At 49.9% G+C, this 17,279-nt stretch overlaps 1 protein-coding gene across 1 annotated transcript in view; it reads right to left on the reverse strand.

Moving 5' to 3' along the window:
• LOC140475899 (steroid hormone receptor ERR2) overlaps window positions 1–1,695 on the reverse strand; it is a 4,192-nt gene extending 2,497 nt beyond the window's left edge. Inside the window, exon 1 of the mRNA XM_072567828.1 lies at window positions 1,398–1,695. Within this exon, the coding sequence (XP_072423929.1) occupies window positions 1,398–1,695 (298 nt within the window). The remainder of the gene's footprint in view (window positions 1–1,397) is intronic.
• Window positions 1,696–17,279: the final 15,584 nt, after the last annotated feature.

Raw genomic sequence — 17,279 nt, forward strand, 5'->3', positions numbered from 1 at the left:
CCCACCCATCCCCCACCCATCCCCACCCATCCCCACCCATCCCCCACCCATCCCCACCCATCCCCCACCCATCCCCCACCCATCCCCACCCATCCCCACCCATCCCCCACCCATCCCCACCCATCCCCCACCCATCCCCCACCCATCCCCCACCCATCCCCCTCCCATCCCCACCCATCCCCCACCCATCCCCCACCCATCCCCACCCATCCCCCACCCATCCCCCACCCATCCCCACCCATCCCCCACCCATCCCCCACCCATCCCCACCCATCCCCCACCCATCCCCACCCATCCCCCACCCATCCCCCACCCATCCCCCACCCATCCCCCACCCATCCCCACCCATCCCCCACCCATCCCCCAACTTCTCCCCATCATTCCTGTTGCCTCCTTCAACCCATCACCCCAAACCAGTCCATCATCCCCTCACCTTTTAACCCCCTCCTTTGCCCCCTTCACTCTGTTGTACCCTGCCTCATCATCCCTTAGAGCAAGGGAGAGTGGGGGGTGGGGGGGGAGGGAGAGAGGGGGAGAGGGAGGGGTGGGAGAGGGAGGAAGGGGGAGGGAAGGAGAGGGAGGGAGAGCAAGGAGGGAGGGTGGGGGTGGTGGAAGAAGAGGGGAGGGAGGGAGAGTGGGGGAGGGGGACTGGGTGAAGGGAGGGAGAGCGGGGAGAGGGAGGGCGTGGAAGAGAGGTAGGGGAGGAGGGAGAAGGGGTGGAGGGGGAAGGGAGATGGGGAAGGGAGGGAGAGAAGAGGAAGGGGGAGGGATGGAGGGTGAAGGGGAGATGATGAGGAGGGTAGGGTTGAGGGGAGGGGAGGGGGGAGGTGAGGTGGAGGAGGAAGGCGAGGGGGAAGGGGAGGGGACAAGGAGGGCAGGGAGAGGGGGAGGGCGAGGGGGAGGAGAGAGGAAGGTGAGGGGGAAGGGCAGGGAGAGAGGGGAGAGGGAGGAGGAAGGTGGAGGGGTGGGTGGAGTCTGTCTCGATGGAGGGGGTGGGGATTTGATGGTCACTCATTAGGATTGGGGCTTTCCCTGAACTCGAGGGCATGGGACTGGAAAAGCACAGCCGGTCGGGCAGCGTCCGAGGGTCATTCCTGAGGAAGGGCTCCAGCCCGGAACGTCGATTTTCCTGCCCCTCAGATGCTGCCTGACCTGCTGTGCTTTTCCAGCAACATTCTCTCAACTCCGATCTCCAGCATCTGCACTTCCCCATCGTCTCCCACCGAAACCCCTGACTGTTCAGGACCAGCCATTGGACAGGCCTGTTTATCCTTCCAATACCGAGGGAGGGGCCTGAAGGAGGAGGGAGGCTGAGGGAGACATCCTCAAGTAAGGGAGGGAGGGAATCAGGGAGGGAAGGAAGGAGTGAGGGAAGGACTGAGGGAGGGAGTGCCTACCGGAGTTAGCGAGGACGATGGCTTTGAGGGTGACAAACTCCTGCCTGTCGAGCTGCAGCTTCTTGTATTTGTGAGTGAGCTGGAGGAGGGAGGTGTACACCTCCAACAGACCCATCCTGCGGCTCTGCTCCCTGTCCACGATGTAATCCTCAGCGTAAACCAACTCCTCGTCATACGGTAGCGAGCGGTAAACTATCCCCAGAACCAGGAGCTCCATCCACGCACACTGCAGCACCCCCATCTGATCACCAAGGGACAGGCAGGAGAAACCTACAGGCAGGGCACAGCAAGACTCCATCAGAGCCCTGGGTCAGACTCATCATGGGGCAGGGGGGTTGGTGAGGGGAGAGGGGAGGCAACTGGGTCCAGAGGATGGGAAGAGTAGTGGAAAGGGAGGAAGGAAAGGATAGGGTTCCAGTTGGGAGGGGGCTGTAGAGGAAGATGATTAGATTAGATTCCCTACAGTGTAGAAACAGGCCCTTCGGCCCAACAAGTCCACACTGACCCTCCAGAGAGTAACCCACCCAGACCCATTCCCCTACATCTACCCCCTACCTAACACTAGGGGCAATTTAGCATGGCCACTTCACCTGACCTGCACATCTTTGGACTGTGGGAGGAAACCGGAGCACCCGGAGGAAACCCACGCAGACACGGGGAGAACGTGCAAACTCCACACAGTCAGTCGCCTGAGGCGGGAATTGAACCCAGGTCTCTGGCGCTGTGAGGCAGCAGTGCTAACCACTGTGCCACCGTTCCTCAGGTGCAGAGGAAGTGAGGGTGAGGAGGGTGTAGAGGGAGTGGGGGTTGTAGAGGGAGTGAGGGAGTGTGGAGGGAGTGAGGGGGTGTGGAGGGAGTGAGGGGGTATGGAGGGAGTGAGGGGGCATGAAGGGAGTGTGATGGTGTGGAGGGAGTGTAGAGGGAGTGAGGGAGTGTGGAGGGAGTGAGGGGGTGTGGAGGGAGTGTGATGGTGTGGAGGGTGTGAGGGGGTGTGGAGGGTGTGAGGAGGGTGTAGAGGGAGTGTGATGGTAACCCCTGCTCTCTCTACAACTCCCTGCATTTAAATACCTTCCCATTATCATCTACCCCAATCTCTGTAACCTCCTCACTCTCTACCCCCACTCTCTACCCCCCACTCCCTACCTCCACTCCCTACTCCCCACTCCCTACTCCAATTACTGTGCCCCTCCCCCCATGTTTTCAGCTTCCTGGGGGGGGGGGAGGGGGGGGGGAGGTTCCCTGAACTCACTGAGATTGGGTACTGATTGGTTCATGAGACAGGAGGGCTGCAGGTATTTATGGAAAAAAAAACAGGAATTGCTCAGCAAAGCTTCTGGATTGACTGTTTCATAAACTGGGAGGAGAGAAACCATACCCACCCCCTCTCTCTCTCACCCCGCCCCCCCCCACCCCCCCGTCTCCCTCTCTCTCTGACTTTACAATATGAACGAACAGTTCAAGCCAAGACCCGGGTCTAACTGACCGACCCCTGACTGAGGATTGCAGTCAGCAATATGACATCATCAGCAAAACAACTGCTTCAGAAGTCTGTGAGGAAATCACCTCATTTCCTGTTTCGGATTAAACATGGATCCACGGGACTCTGCACCTTGTTGTCTGTATTTTCATCCATGGGATTCCTGATAAAACCGGTTTGTCTCAGTCTTGTCCGTCCTGTTTGTGAGTGAATGTTTGTGTTTGAATTTAAAGGGAGTCTAGCTGAGGTTTCCGTTTAGAAATTAACAAAGCACTGTCATCACAGGGTTAGAGGATGATTTCTGATCAATAACATTTTGTTTTTTGCTCCTGGAAACATTTAAAACAGGCCATTCAGCCCATCGAGCCTGCTCCACCATTCAGACCCCTGTTCCTGCTTTCTCCCCAGATCCTTTGTTCCCTTTAACCCTAAGAACTCTTATCTAATCCCTTCTCAAAAACATTCAGCGTTCTGTCCTCAAATGCTTTCTGTGACAGAGAATCACACCGGCCCCCCACTCTCTGGCTGGAGGAATTTCTCCCCACCTCACTAATAGACTGTGACCCACCTGGTCACGGGGAATATCCTTCCTGTGTTTCTCCTGTCTCATCCTGTTAAAACTTTCTAGGTTTCTATGAGATTCCCTTCTTATTTCTAAACTTGTGAATGTAGTTCCCTCTGATCCTGTTTCTCTTCATGTGTCAGTTCTACTATCCCAGATTCTGGATTAGTGGTGCTGGAAGAGCACAGCAGTTCAGGCAGCATCCGAGGAGCTTCTAGAATCCAGAATCTGGTTTCCAGCATCTGCAGTCCTTGTTTTTACCTCTGCTATCCCAGGAATCAGTCCTGCACTGCCCTCCCTCAACATCCAGATCATCTTTGTTCAGGGAAGCAGACCCAAAACAGCACAGACACACGTGATATTTCACAGACACCTTCAGAGAGAATAAACATAGAACATAGAACATAGAACAATACAGCACAGAACAGGCCCTTCGGCCCACGATGTTGTGCTGAACTTCTAACCTAGATTAAGCACCCATCCATGTACCTATCCAAATGCCGCTTAAAGGTCGCCAATGATTCTGACTCTACCACTCCCACGGGCAGCGCATTCCATGCCCCCACCACTCTCTGGGTAAAGAACCCACCCCTGACATCTCCCCTATACCTTCCACCCTTCACCTTAAATTCATGTCCCCTTGTAACACTCTGTTGTACCCGGGGAAAAAGTTTCTGACTGTCTACTCTATCTATTCCCCTGATCATCTTATAAACCTCTATCAAGTCACCCCTCATCCTTCGCCGTTCCAACGAGAAAAGGCCGAGAACTCTCAACCTATCCTCGTACGACCTACTCTCCATTCCAGGCAACATCCTGGTAAATCTTCTCTGCACCCTCTCCAAAGCTTCCACATCTTTCCTAAAGTCAGGCGACCAGAACTGCACACAGTACTCCAAATGTGGCCTAACCAATAGGTCAGATTCCATAGTCATGACAGCTGGAGGAACAGTGAGACATTTCCAAATCCACTGCTCCCATCAGGGTCATAACACGATGATCGAGGGACAACAGAGGGTGAGAGGGTTGGTGAGAATGAGGCAGAAACAGGACTGGACAGTTCTGGAAAAGAAGCTCCCGATGAGCTAACACTGAACAGCTCGAGGAGTTGGATATCGTGTTTTCACACATAGAGAGTAGAACAAAGTAACTGATGGATTGAAAGGAGTATGTGGGGACAAACTGGGGGGGGGCAGCTTTAACTGGATTTAGGGGATCCCTCTCCTTTATTAAAAAAACACTCTTGTTTGGAAAAACAAGGTTAGGTAAAAGCAGAAATTGAATACATTTTGGAAACCCCCCACCAAATCTACCCAGGCAAGCAGCCATAGTTCCCCAGCAGTGTATGTCCCCAAACAGTATCATCCACCCCGATTCTGTCCAGACCTGAGAACACTCAACACAGTAACAAGATTAGCTTCCACCTCAATCCTGATCATCAAAGTGCAGAAGGTCGCATTTGAATATAATTCATTTGCCAAACCTCTGCCCTCATTTAACCTATTGATATCCCTTGGTGGACTCTATGTATCTTCCTCCCAAACTTGCTTTCCAACTTATCTTTAGAACATCAGGAAATTTAATTGTAATGCAGGTTGTTGTGTGACCAAAGTTATCAGTGTGTATAGTGTACAGTTGTGACGAACACTGTCCACACGCTAACCTGAATCTGTGTCCTGTTCATTAACCAGTGTCTGTATGAAAATAGCATTCAAACACCAGGAGCTCCTACCCTGGACAGATACACATCTGAATGAGCATTAGAAACACAAGGAGGTCATTCAGCTCCTTGATTCTGAATGTATAAGGTCATGGCTGATCTCTTCATGTTTCTAACTGCCGTCCAATAACCCTCCATTTCTGATTGAACCAGAATCTATCTCTTTCCATCCCCCATCAGGATGGTCTCAGGGCTCTCTGCTTCTTCCTGGGGCCTGTCCCACCATCCTACTTCACCCATTCTCACTCTCAACAACTTCTCTAACTTTCTCCAGGTCAGAGAGGTGACTGTGGGCACACACATGGGTCCCAGATATTCCTGTCTCTCTGAGGGGTATGTGGAACATACCTTGTTCCAGTCTTATTCCGCCCACAACTCTTTCTCCCATATATCGATGACATTATCAGAGTACCCGGAGGAAACCCACGCAGACACTGGGAGAATGTGCAAACTCCACACAGACAGTCACTCGAGGCTGGAATCGAACCTGGGACCCTGGTGCTGTGAGGCAGCAGTGCTAACCACTGAGCCACCGGGCAGAAGGTGTAACACCTTCCCGTTTCCTTCCTCCCTCCTCAGTATCAAAGGTCCCAAAGACACCTTCCAGGGGAAGCACCGCTTTACCCAGACTTCACTCAATCTAGTCAACTGCATTGAACATTGAACCCTGGAAGTTGCCAACCCAGATCGATGGGGTTGTTAAGGTGGTGTATGGTGTGTTACCTTTTATAGGGAGAGGGATCGGGTTTCAAAGCCACGAGGTCATGTTGCAGCTGTACAAAACTCTGGGGAAAGTTGCACGAGGAGTATTGGGTACAGTTCTGGTCACCACATTATAGGAAGGACATGGGAGCTTCGGAAAGGGTTCAGAGGAGATTTACCAGGATGTTGCCTGGTATGGAGGGAAGGTCTTACGTGCAAAGGCTGAGGGACTTGAGGCTGTTTTCGTTAGAGAGCAGGAGGTTGAGAGGTGACTTAATAAAGACATATAAGATAATCAGAGGGTTAGATAGGGTGGACAGGGAGAGCTTTCTTCTGAGGGTGGCAATGGCTAGCACGAGGAGACATAGCTTTAAATTGAGGGGTGATAGATATAGGACAGATGTTGGAGGTAGTCTCTTTACTCAGAGAGTAGAAGGAATATGGAACACCCTGCCTGCAACAGTTGTAGACTCACCAACTTTTAAGGGCATTTAAATCGTCATTGGGTAGGCATATGGAGGAGAATGGAATAGTGTAGATCCATGGCATGTGCCTCTTGCTCAATGTGGGAGCTCAGGGACTCCATTACGTGAAGAAGTGGGTCCAGCTGCAGCTCGTGTTTGACCACGTGACGGCTCTGGAGCTGCGATGGACTCACTGTGGAGCAGGTAAAAACAATGACTGCAGATGCTGGAAAGCGAATACTGGATTAGTGGTGCTGGAAGAGCACAGCAGTTCAGGCAGCATCCAACGAGCAGCGAAATCAACGTTTCGGGCAAAAGCCCTTCATCAGGAATAAAGGCAGTGAGCCTGAAGCATGGAGAGATAAGCTCGAGGAGGGTGGGGGTGGGGAGAGAGTAGCATAGAGTACAATGGGTGAGTGGGGGAGGGGATGAAGGTGATAGGTCAAGGAGGAGAGGGTGGAGTGGATAGGTGGAAAAGGAGATAGGCAGGTAGGACAAGTCCGGACAAGTCAAGGAGACAGTAACTGAGCTGGAAGTTTGAAACTAGGATAAGGTGGGGGAAGGGGAAATGAGGAAACTGTTGAAGTCCACATTGATGCCCTGGGGTTGAAGTGTTCCGAGGTGGAAGATGAGGCGTTCTTCCTCCAGGCGTCTGGTGGTGAGGGAGCGGCGGTGAAGGAGGCCCAGGACCTCCATGTCCTCGGCAGAGTGGGAGGGGGAGTTGAAGTGTTGGGCCACGGGGCGGTTTGGTTGATTGGTGCGGGTGTCTCGGAGATGTTCCCTAAAGCGCTCTGCTAGGAGGCGCCCAGTCTCCCCAATGTAGAGGAGACCACATCGGGAGCAACGGATACAATAAATGATATTAGTGGATGTGCAGGTGAAACTTTGATGGATGTGGAAGGTTCCTTTAGGGCCTTGGATAGAGGTGAGGGAGGAGGTGTGGGCACAGGTTTTACAGTTCCTGCGGTGGCAGGGGAAAGTGCCAGAATGGGAGGGTGGGTCGTAGGGGGGTGTGGACCTGCCCAGGTAGTCACGGAGGGAATGGTCTTTGCGGAAGGCGGAAAGGGGTGGGGAGGGAAATATATCCCTGGTGGTGGGGTCTTTTTGGAGGTGGCGGAAATGTCGGTGGATGATGTGGTTTATGCGAAGGTTGGTAAGGTGGAAGGTGAGCACCGGGGGGTTCTGTCCTTGTTACGGTTGGAGGGGTGGGGTCTGAGGGCGGAGGTGCGGGATGTAGACGAGATGCGTTGAAGGGCATCTTTAACCACGTGGGAAGGGAAATTGCGGTCTCTAAAGAAGGAGGCCATCTGGTGTGTCCTATGGTGGAACTGGTCCTCCTGGGAACAGATACGGCGGAGGCGGAGAAATTGGGAATACGGGATGGCATTTTTGCAAGAGATAGGGTGGGAAGAGGTGTAATCCAGGTAGCTGTGGGAGTCAGTGGGTTTGTAAAAAATGTCAGTGTCAAGTCGGTCGTCACTAATGGAGATGAAGAGGTCCAGGAAGGGGAGGGAGGTGTCAGAGATGGTCCAGGTAAATTTAAGGTCAGGGTGGAATGTGTTGGTGAAGTTGATGAATTGCTCAACCTCCTCGCGGGAGCACGAGGTGGCGCCAATGCAGTCATCAATGTAGCGGAGGAAGAGGTGGGGAGTGGTGCCGGTGTAATTACGGAAGATCAACTGTTCTACATAGCCAACAAAGAGACAGGCATAGCTGGGACCCATACGTGTGCCCATGGCTACACCTTTGGTCTGGAGGAAGTGGGAGGATTCAAAGGAGAAATTGTTAAGGGTGAGGACTAGTTCGGCCAAACGAATGAGAGTGTCAGTGGAAGGGTACTGTTGGGGACGTCTGGAGAGGAAAAAACGGAGGGCTTGGAGGCCCTGGTCATGGCGGATGGAGGTGTAGAGGGATTGGATATCCATGGTGAAGATGAGGCGTTGGGGGCCAGGGAAACGGAAGTCTTGGAGGAGGTGGAGGGTGTGGGTGGTGTCTCGAACGTATGTGGGGAGTTCCTGGACTGGGGGGATAGGACAGTGTCGAGGTAGGTAGAGATGAGTTCAGTGGGGCAGGAGCATGCTGAGACAATGGGTCGGCCAGGGTGGTCAGGCTTGTGGATCTTGGGAAGGAGGTAGAAACGGGCAGTGTGGGGTTCCCGGACTATGAGGTTGGAAGCTGTGGGTGGGAGATCTCCTGAGGTGATGAGGTTCTGTATGGTCTGGGAGATGATGGTTTGGTGATGGAGGGCGGGGTCATGGTTGAGGGGGCAGTAGGAAGAGGTGTCCTCGAGTTGACGTTTGGCTTCAGCGGTGTAGAGGTCAGTGCGCCAGACTACCACTGCGCCCCCTTTATCCGCTGGCTTAATGGTGAGGTTGGGATTGGAGCAGAGGGATTGGAGGGCTGCGCGTTGTGAGGGTGCCGAGGAGGTCGTGGAGAGCATGTTTAGTGAACTGGTCACACCGCAGGTTAGAATTGCTGAGGGAGACAATGAATGGGTGACCAAAAGACAGAAAAAGAGTAGGATGGCAGTGCAGGTGTCCCCTGCGGCTATCTCTCTCCAAAATATTTTGGATATTGTTGAGGGAGGTGGCTCACCAGGGGAGGGCAGCAGTTGCCAGGATCATGACACCGTGGTGGGCACTGCTGTTCAGAAGGGCAGGAAAAGGACTCATAGGGCTATAGTCATAGGAGATTCTATTGCGAGGGGAGTAGATAAACTGTTCTTTGGCCAAAAACAGGACTCCTGGATGGTATGTTGCCTCCCTGGTACTTGGGTCAGGGATGTCACCAATCGGCTGCAGAGCATTCTAAAAGGGGAGGGTGAACAGTCAGTTGTCTTGGTGCATATAGGCACCAACGATATAAGTAGAAAACAAGATGAGGTCCTGAAAACAGAATTCAGGGAGCTCGGAGAGAAGTTAAAGAGGAGGACCTCAAAGGTAATGATCTCGGGATTACTCCCAGTGCCATGTGCTAGCCATGGTAGAAATGAAAAAATAGGCAGGATGAACACGTGGCTTGAGAGATGGTATAGGAGGGAGGGATTAGGATTTGTTGGACTTTGGGACCGGTTCTGGGGAAGGTGGGACTATTGCAAAATGGATGGTCTACATCAGAACCAGACCGGAACCAACGCCCTTGGGGGAATTTTTGCTCCTGCTGTTAGGGAGGTTTTAAACTAATGTGGCAGGGGACTGGGAACCAGAAGGGAAAACAAGTAGGCAGCGAGGTAGAAACTGGAGACTGTAAGAATTATGAAGATAACATTAATAAGGGGAAGAGTAGGCGGAAAGCAGGTGAGCGCAAAAAAACTGGTGGCCTGAAATGTATCTACTTTAATGCAAGGAGTATAGTGGGTAAGGCAGATGAACTTAGGGCTTGGATTGGTGCCTGGGAGTATGACATCATTGCCATCACAGAGACTTGGTTGAAGGAAGGGCATGATGATTGGAAACTAAATGTTCCAGGATATAGATGCTTCAGACAGGACAGGGAGGGAAATAAAAGGTGGGGTGGAGTTGCATTGCTGGTCAGGGACGATATCAAGGCTGTGCGAAAGGAGGACACTATGGCCGTCTTGGGTAGTGAGGCATTATGGGTGGAGCTGAGAAATAAGAAGGGTGCAGTTACATTGTTGGGGCTGTATTACAGGCCTCCCAACAGTGAGCATGAGGTAGAAGAACAAATGGGTAAACAGATTATGGAAAGATGTAGAGGCAATAGGGTAGTGGTGATGGGAGATTTTAATTTTCCCAACATTGACTGGGATACACTGAGCGTCAGAGGTCTGGATGGGGTAGAATTTGTAAGAAGCGTCCAGGAGAGTTTTCTAGTGCAGTATGTCAATAGTCCGACGAGGGAAGGGGCCATATTGCACCTGGTACTGGGGAACGAGCCAGGACAGATGGTAGAAGTTGCGGTGGGGGATCTCTTTGGGAACAGTGACCACAATTCTGTAAGTTTTAGAATACTCATAGATAAAGATGAGTGGTCCTAAGGGAAGAGTACTAGACTGGGCCAAGGCCAATTTATATCAAAATTAGGCAGGAGCTGGGAAATGTGGATTGGACACAACTATTTGAAGGGAAGTCGACCCTTGAGATGTGGGAGGCTTTCAAAGATAGATTAAAGATGGTGCAGGATAGGCATTTCCTGTTGAAGGTAAAGGATAGGAAGGGCAAGATTCATGAACCCCGTGGATGACAGAAGAAATTGTATGACCAGCCAAGAGGAAAATGGAAGAGTACATAAGGTCCAGGCAGCTAAGAACAGAACGGGCCCTGGAGGAATATCGGAAGAGTAGGACATGTCTTAAACAAGGAATCAAGCGGGATAAAAGGGGTCATGAAATAGCTTTAGTGAGCAGAATTAAGGAGAATCCCAAAACTTTTTATTCTTATAAGAAGCAAGTGCGTAACTAGAGAGAGGATTAGTCCACTAAAAGATAACGAAGGAAGGCTGTGTGTCGAACCTGAGAGAATGGGTGAGATTCTAAATGATTAACTTGCATCAGTGTTCACTGAGGAGAGGGACATGATGAATGTTGAGATTAGAGATAGAAGTTTGATTAGTCTGGATCACGTTGACATAAGTAGGGAAGTTATGTTGGGTAGGCTAGAGGTTATTAAGGTGGACAAATCCCCTGGATTGGATGGGATCGAGCCCAGGTTGCTGAGGGAGGCGAGAGGGGAAATAGCTGGGGCCCTGACAGATATCTTTGTGGCATCCTTAAATACAGGTGAGGTGCTGGAGGACTGGAAGGTTTCTCATGTTGTCCCCCTGTACAAGAAGGGTAGTAGGGATATTCCAGGTAACTACAGACCAGTGAGTCTGATGTTGGTGGTGGGAAAGTTGCTGGAGAAGGTACTGAGGGATAGGATCTATTTATATTTGGAAAAGAATGGGCTTATCAGTGATAGGCAACATGGTTTTGTGTGGGGGAGATCGTGCCTTACCAACTTAATAGAGTTCTTTGAGGAAGTGACCAAGTTGATAGATGAAGGAAAGGCTGTTGATGTCATATACATGGACTTTAGTAAGGTGTTTGATAAGGTTCCCCACGGTAGACTCATGGAGAAAGTGAAGTCACATGGTGTGCAGGGTGTTCTAGCTAGGAGGATAAAGAACTGGTTGAGCAACAGGAGACAGAGAGTAGTAGTTGAAGGGAGTTTCTCGAAATGGAGAAAGGTGCCCAGTGGTGTCCCACAGGGGTCAGTATTGGGGCCACTGTTGTTTATAATATACATAAATGATCTAGAAGAGGGCACTGTTGGTATGATCAGCAAGTTTGCAGATGACACGAAGATTGGTGGAGTAGCAGAAAACATAAGGGACTGTCAGAGAATACAGGAGGATATAGATAGACTGGAGAGTCGGGCGGAAAAGTGGCAGATGGATTTCAATCCAGACAAATGTGAGGTGATGCATTTAGGCAAGACTAATTCTAGAACGAATTATACAATGAACAGAAGAGCCTTGGGAAAAGTTGATGAGCAGAGAGATCTGGGAGTGCAGGTCCATTGTATCCTGAAGGTTGCTGCACAGGCGGATAGAGTGGTCAAGAAGGCATATGGTATGCTTGCCTTCATCAGATGGGGTATTGAGTATAAGAGCTGGCAAGTCATGTTAAAATTGTACAAGACATTGGTTCGGCTGCATTTAGGATACTGTGCACAGTTCTGGTCACCACATTACCAAAAGGACGTGGACACTTTGGAGAGGGTGCAGAGAAGGTTTACGAGGATGTTGCCTGGTATGGAAGGTGCTAGCTATTGAAGAGAGGTTGAGTAGGTTAGGTTTATTTTCACTAGAAAAAGGGAGATTGTGGGGTGACCTGATTGAGGTCTACAAAATCATGAAGGGTACAGACAGGGTGGATCGAGACAAACTTTATCCCAGGTTGAGGGATTCAATAACGAGAGGTCACGTGTAGGTGAGTAGGTGGGGAGCAGAGAGATACAGATGTTTAGGAATTGGGCGTCAGGTTGAGAGTGGATTTGGATCGGCTCAGGCTTGGAGGGCCAAAGGGTCTGTTCCTGGGCTGTAAATTTTCTTTGTTCTTTGTTCATTAGTGTAGGTTAGATGGACTTCAGATTAGTTCCACAGGTCAATGCAATATGGAGGGCCGAAGGGCCTGTACTGCGCTGAAATGTTCTTATTCACTGCTCACAATGTGGTCTCCTTGGCATTGGGGAAACGAAGCTGCAGACTGGGTGACCACTTCACAGAACACCTACATTTTGCCTGTAAATATGGCCCTAAGATTCCAGTTACCTGCTCCTTTATCACCTCCGCCTTCCCCCCCCCCCCCCCCCCCCACATCCCCCCCCCCCCCACCTCCCACATCCCCCCACCCCCCCCCCCCAGTCCCTGGTCAACCTCTCTGCCTCAGGCTTGCTCCAGGGAAGCTCAGTGTTAGTTGGAAGAACAGCACCTCGTTTTCCGATTGGGGACTGACAGACTTCTGGATTCAATATCGAACTCAACCATTCTCGGGCTTGAGGCACCTTTCCCCATGTCCTTACCCCAGACATACACACACAGACACACACCCCACACACACACACACCCCACATACACACACACACACACATACACCCACACACATACACACACACACAGACACACACACATACACACACACACACACACATACACAGACACACACACACACACACACATACACACACACACACACACACACAGACACACACACACACATACACACACACACACACACACATACACACATACACACACACACACACACACACATACACAGACACACACACACACAGACACACACACACACACACACATACACACACACACACATACACACATACACAGACACACACACATACACAGACACACACACACCAGGCTGCTATTACACACAACCCATCGTTAGCCCATAACAGGCCCCATTAGTAGCTGTTCCCATTCCTAGTCTGACCTTTACCCTTTCCATGATCCAACCACTTTTCTCTCTCTCTCTGAGCACTATCCCCACTACCATCCACCCCTTACCACCTCCCCCTACCCCAGCTGCTGCGGATAAACTGACAAACTCCTGACAACTATCAGTTCTGAAGAAGGGTCACTGGGCCTGAAAGATTAACTCTGATTTCTCTCCACAGATGCTGCCAGACCTGCTGAGCTTTTCAAGCAATTTCTGTTTCTGATTTCCAGCACCCACAGTTCTTTTGGTTTTCGATAAATATTGACCTCACCAGCAGTGACACGTCTGTCAGTCTGTCTGTCAATCACGGGCTCAAGGGCCAACGCAGACAATGTCGTGAGTCCAACACTGACTCATAGCGATGTGCAGCACAGAAACAGACCCTTCGGTCCAACCCGTCCATGCTGACCCAGATATCCCAACCCAATCTAGTCCCACCTGCCAGCACCCAGCCCATACCCCTCCAAACCCTTCCTATTCCTATCCCCATCCAAATACCTCTTAAATGTTACAATTGTACCAGCCTCCACCACTTCCTCTGGCAGCTCATTCCATATACATACCACCCTCTGTGGGAAAAGGTTGCCCCTCCGGTCCCTTTTATATCTTTCCCCTCTCACCCTAAACCTATACCCTCTAGTTCTGGACTCCCCAACCCCAGGGTAAAGACTTTGTCCATATATCCTGTCCATGCCCCCCATGATTTTATAAACCTCTATAAGGTCACCCCTCAGCCCCAGCCTGTTCAGCCTCTCTCTGTAGCTCAAATCCTCCAAACCTGGCAACATCCTTGTAAATCTTTTCTGAACCCTTTCAAGTTTCACAACATCTTTATGATAGGAAGGAGACAAGAATTACACGCAATATTCCAAAAGTGGCCTAACCAATGTCCTGTACAGCCGCAACATGATCTCCCAATTCCTGTACTCAATACTCTGACCAATAAAAGCTAGTGTGCTGCCAATTAAACCTGTTTGACTATAACCTGGTGTTATGTGATTTTTAACTAAGAATCTTACCATTAGCCCAGTACTCTTTATTCCTGTTACTCCTTCCATAGTGAATCACCTCACACTTTTCCATATTAAACTCCATTTGCCACCTCTCAGCCCAGCTCTGCAGCTTATCCATGTCCCTCTGTAACCTACAACATCCTTCGTCACTATCCACAACTCCACCGACCTGAGTGTCGTCTGCAAATTTACTAACCCACCCTTCTACGCCCTCATCCAGGTCATTTATAAAAATGACTGTGGGGAACCTTATCGAACGCCTTGCTGAAATCCATATACACCACATCAACCGGTTTACTCTCATCTACCTGTTTGGTCACCTTCTCAAAGAACTCAATAAGGTTTGTGAGGCACGACCTACCCTTCACAAAACCGTGCTGACTAACCCTAATCAAATTATTCTTTACTAGAAGATTATAAATCCTATCTCTTCTAAACATTTCCAACACTTTACCAACAACTATAGTAAGGCTCACTGGTCTATAATTACCAGGATTGTCTCTACTCCCCTTCTTGAACAGGGGACCCACATTTGTTATCCTCCAGTCTTCTGGCACTATTCCTGTAGACAATGATGACATAAAGATCAATGTCAAAGGTTCGGCAATCTCCTCCCTGGCTTCCCAGAGAATCCAAGGATAAATCCCATCCGGCCCAGGGGACTTATCTATTTTCACACTTTCCAGAATTGCTAACACCTTCCCCTTGTAAACCTCAATCCCATCTAGTCTAGTAGCCTGAACCTCAGTATTCTCCTCAACCACACTGTCGTTTTCCAGTGTGAATACTGAGGAAAGAAAAACTGGGCGGCACAGTGGCACAGTGGTTAGCACTGCTACCTCACAGTGCCTGAGACCCAGGTTCAATTCCCGCCTCAAGCGACTGACTGTGTGGAGTTTGCACGTTCTCCCCGTGTCTGCGTGGGTTTCCTCCGGGTGCTCCGGTTTCCTCCCACAGTCCAAAGATGTGCAGGTTAGGGTGAATTGGCCATGCTAAATTGCCCGTAGTGTTAGGTAAGGGGTAAATGTAGGCGAATGGGTCTGGGTGGGTTACGCTTCAGTGGGTCGGTGTGGACTTGTTGGGCCGAAGGGTTTCCACACTGTAATTAATCTAATCTAATTTAGCGTCCACCCAACTTCCTACTCCTGTCCTTGGTTGGCCCTCATCTTACTCTCGTCATTCATTTATTCCTGACATACCTATAGAACTCTTTCGGGTTTTCCCTTGTTCCTACCTGCCAAAGACTTCTCATGTCCCCTCCTCACTCTTCACAGCTCTCTCTTTAGGTCTTTCCTGGTTAACGTGTGACTCTCAAGTGTCCTGACTGAGCCATCACATCTCATCCTAACATAGTTTGGAGATGCTGGTGTTGGCCTGGGGTGTACAAAGTTAAAAAATCATACAACATCAGATTATTGTCCAACAGGTTCAGTTGGAAGCACACGAGCTTTCAGATTACTGCCCCTTCATCAGGCTGGTGTGGAGTCCACAACCACCTGGTGAAGGAGCGTCGCTCCAAAAGCTAGTGCTTCCAATTAAACCTGTTGGACAATAACCTGGTGTGGTGTGATTTTTAACTTTGTACACCATAACATAAGTCTGCTTCTTCCTCTTGACAAGAGATTCAGCTTCCACCCTAAACCACACCTCCTTCGCTAGACCACTTACATACTTATCAAAGACCCATAGTAGCTGTTCCTTGAATAAGCTCCACATTTCTAAGGTGCCCATCCCCTGCAGTTTCCTTCCCCATGCTATGCTTCCTAAATCTTTGGATGTAGGTTTGCTCACTGAGCGGGAAGTTTTGTTTTCAGATATTTCGTCACCATACTAGGTAACATCATCAGTGAGTCTCTGGATGAAGCACTGGTGGTGTAGCCCGCTTTCTATCTATATGTTTGAGTTTCCTTGGGTTGGTGATGTCATTTCCTGTTCTTTTACTCGGGGTGGTAGATGGGGTCTAAATCGATGTGTTTGTTGATAGAGTTTTGGTTGGAATGCCATGCTTCTAGGAATTCTTGTACATGTCTCTGTTTGGCTTGTCCTTGGATGGATGTGTTGTCCCAGTCAAAGTGGTGTCCTTCCTCATCCGTATGTGAGGATACTAGTGAGAGAGGGTCATGTTGTTTTGTGGCTAGTTGATGTTTATGTATCCTGGTGGCTAGTTTTCTGCCTGTTTGTCCAATGTAGTGTTTGTTAGAGTTCTTGCACGGTAGTTTGTGAATGACGTTCGTTTTGCTTGTTGCCTGTATAGTCATCACTAAATGAAACAAATTAGAGGAAACCTTCAAGACCATCAATAATTCCCTTACTGGCATAAAATTCACTAAAAAGGAGGAAAACCACAACAAACTGCCATTCCTCAATGTCACAGTAGAGTGAACAGCCAATGGGGAACTTCAAACCAGCGTCTACAGACAAAACAACACATACAGACCAAATATTGAACTACAGAAGCAATCATCCCAACACCCACAAACAGAGCCGTATCAGAACATTATTCCAACGAGCCACCACATACTGCAGCACAGAGGAACTACGCAGAGCAGAGGACAATCACCTATACCGTGTATTCAAAAAGAATGGGTACCCAATGGACACAATCCGCTGCTTTCTCAGCAACAAACCCAAACAAGCAAACAAAACACGTCCAGAAACCCTAGCCACTCTCCCCTACATCAAAGACATCTCAGAAATGACTGCCAGACTACTCAGACTCCTTGGCATCATGGTAACCCACAAACCCACCAACTCACTAAAACAGCAGCTAATGAACCTGAAAGACCCTATACAGATAACGAGCAAAACTAATGTCATTCACAAAATACCGTGCAAGAACTGTAACAAACACTACCTTGGACAAACAGATGAGGAAGGACCCCACTTCAACTGGGACAACACATCCATCCTAGGACAAGCCAAACAGAGAGACACACAAGAATTCCTAGAAGCATGGAATTCCAACTGGAACTCTATCAACAAA

Source organism: Chiloscyllium punctatum, chromosome 4, assembly GCF_047496795.1.
Source record: "Chiloscyllium punctatum isolate Juve2018m chromosome 4, sChiPun1.3, whole genome shotgun sequence".
NCBI lineage: Eukaryota > Metazoa > Chordata > Chondrichthyes > Orectolobiformes > Hemiscylliidae > Chiloscyllium > Chiloscyllium punctatum.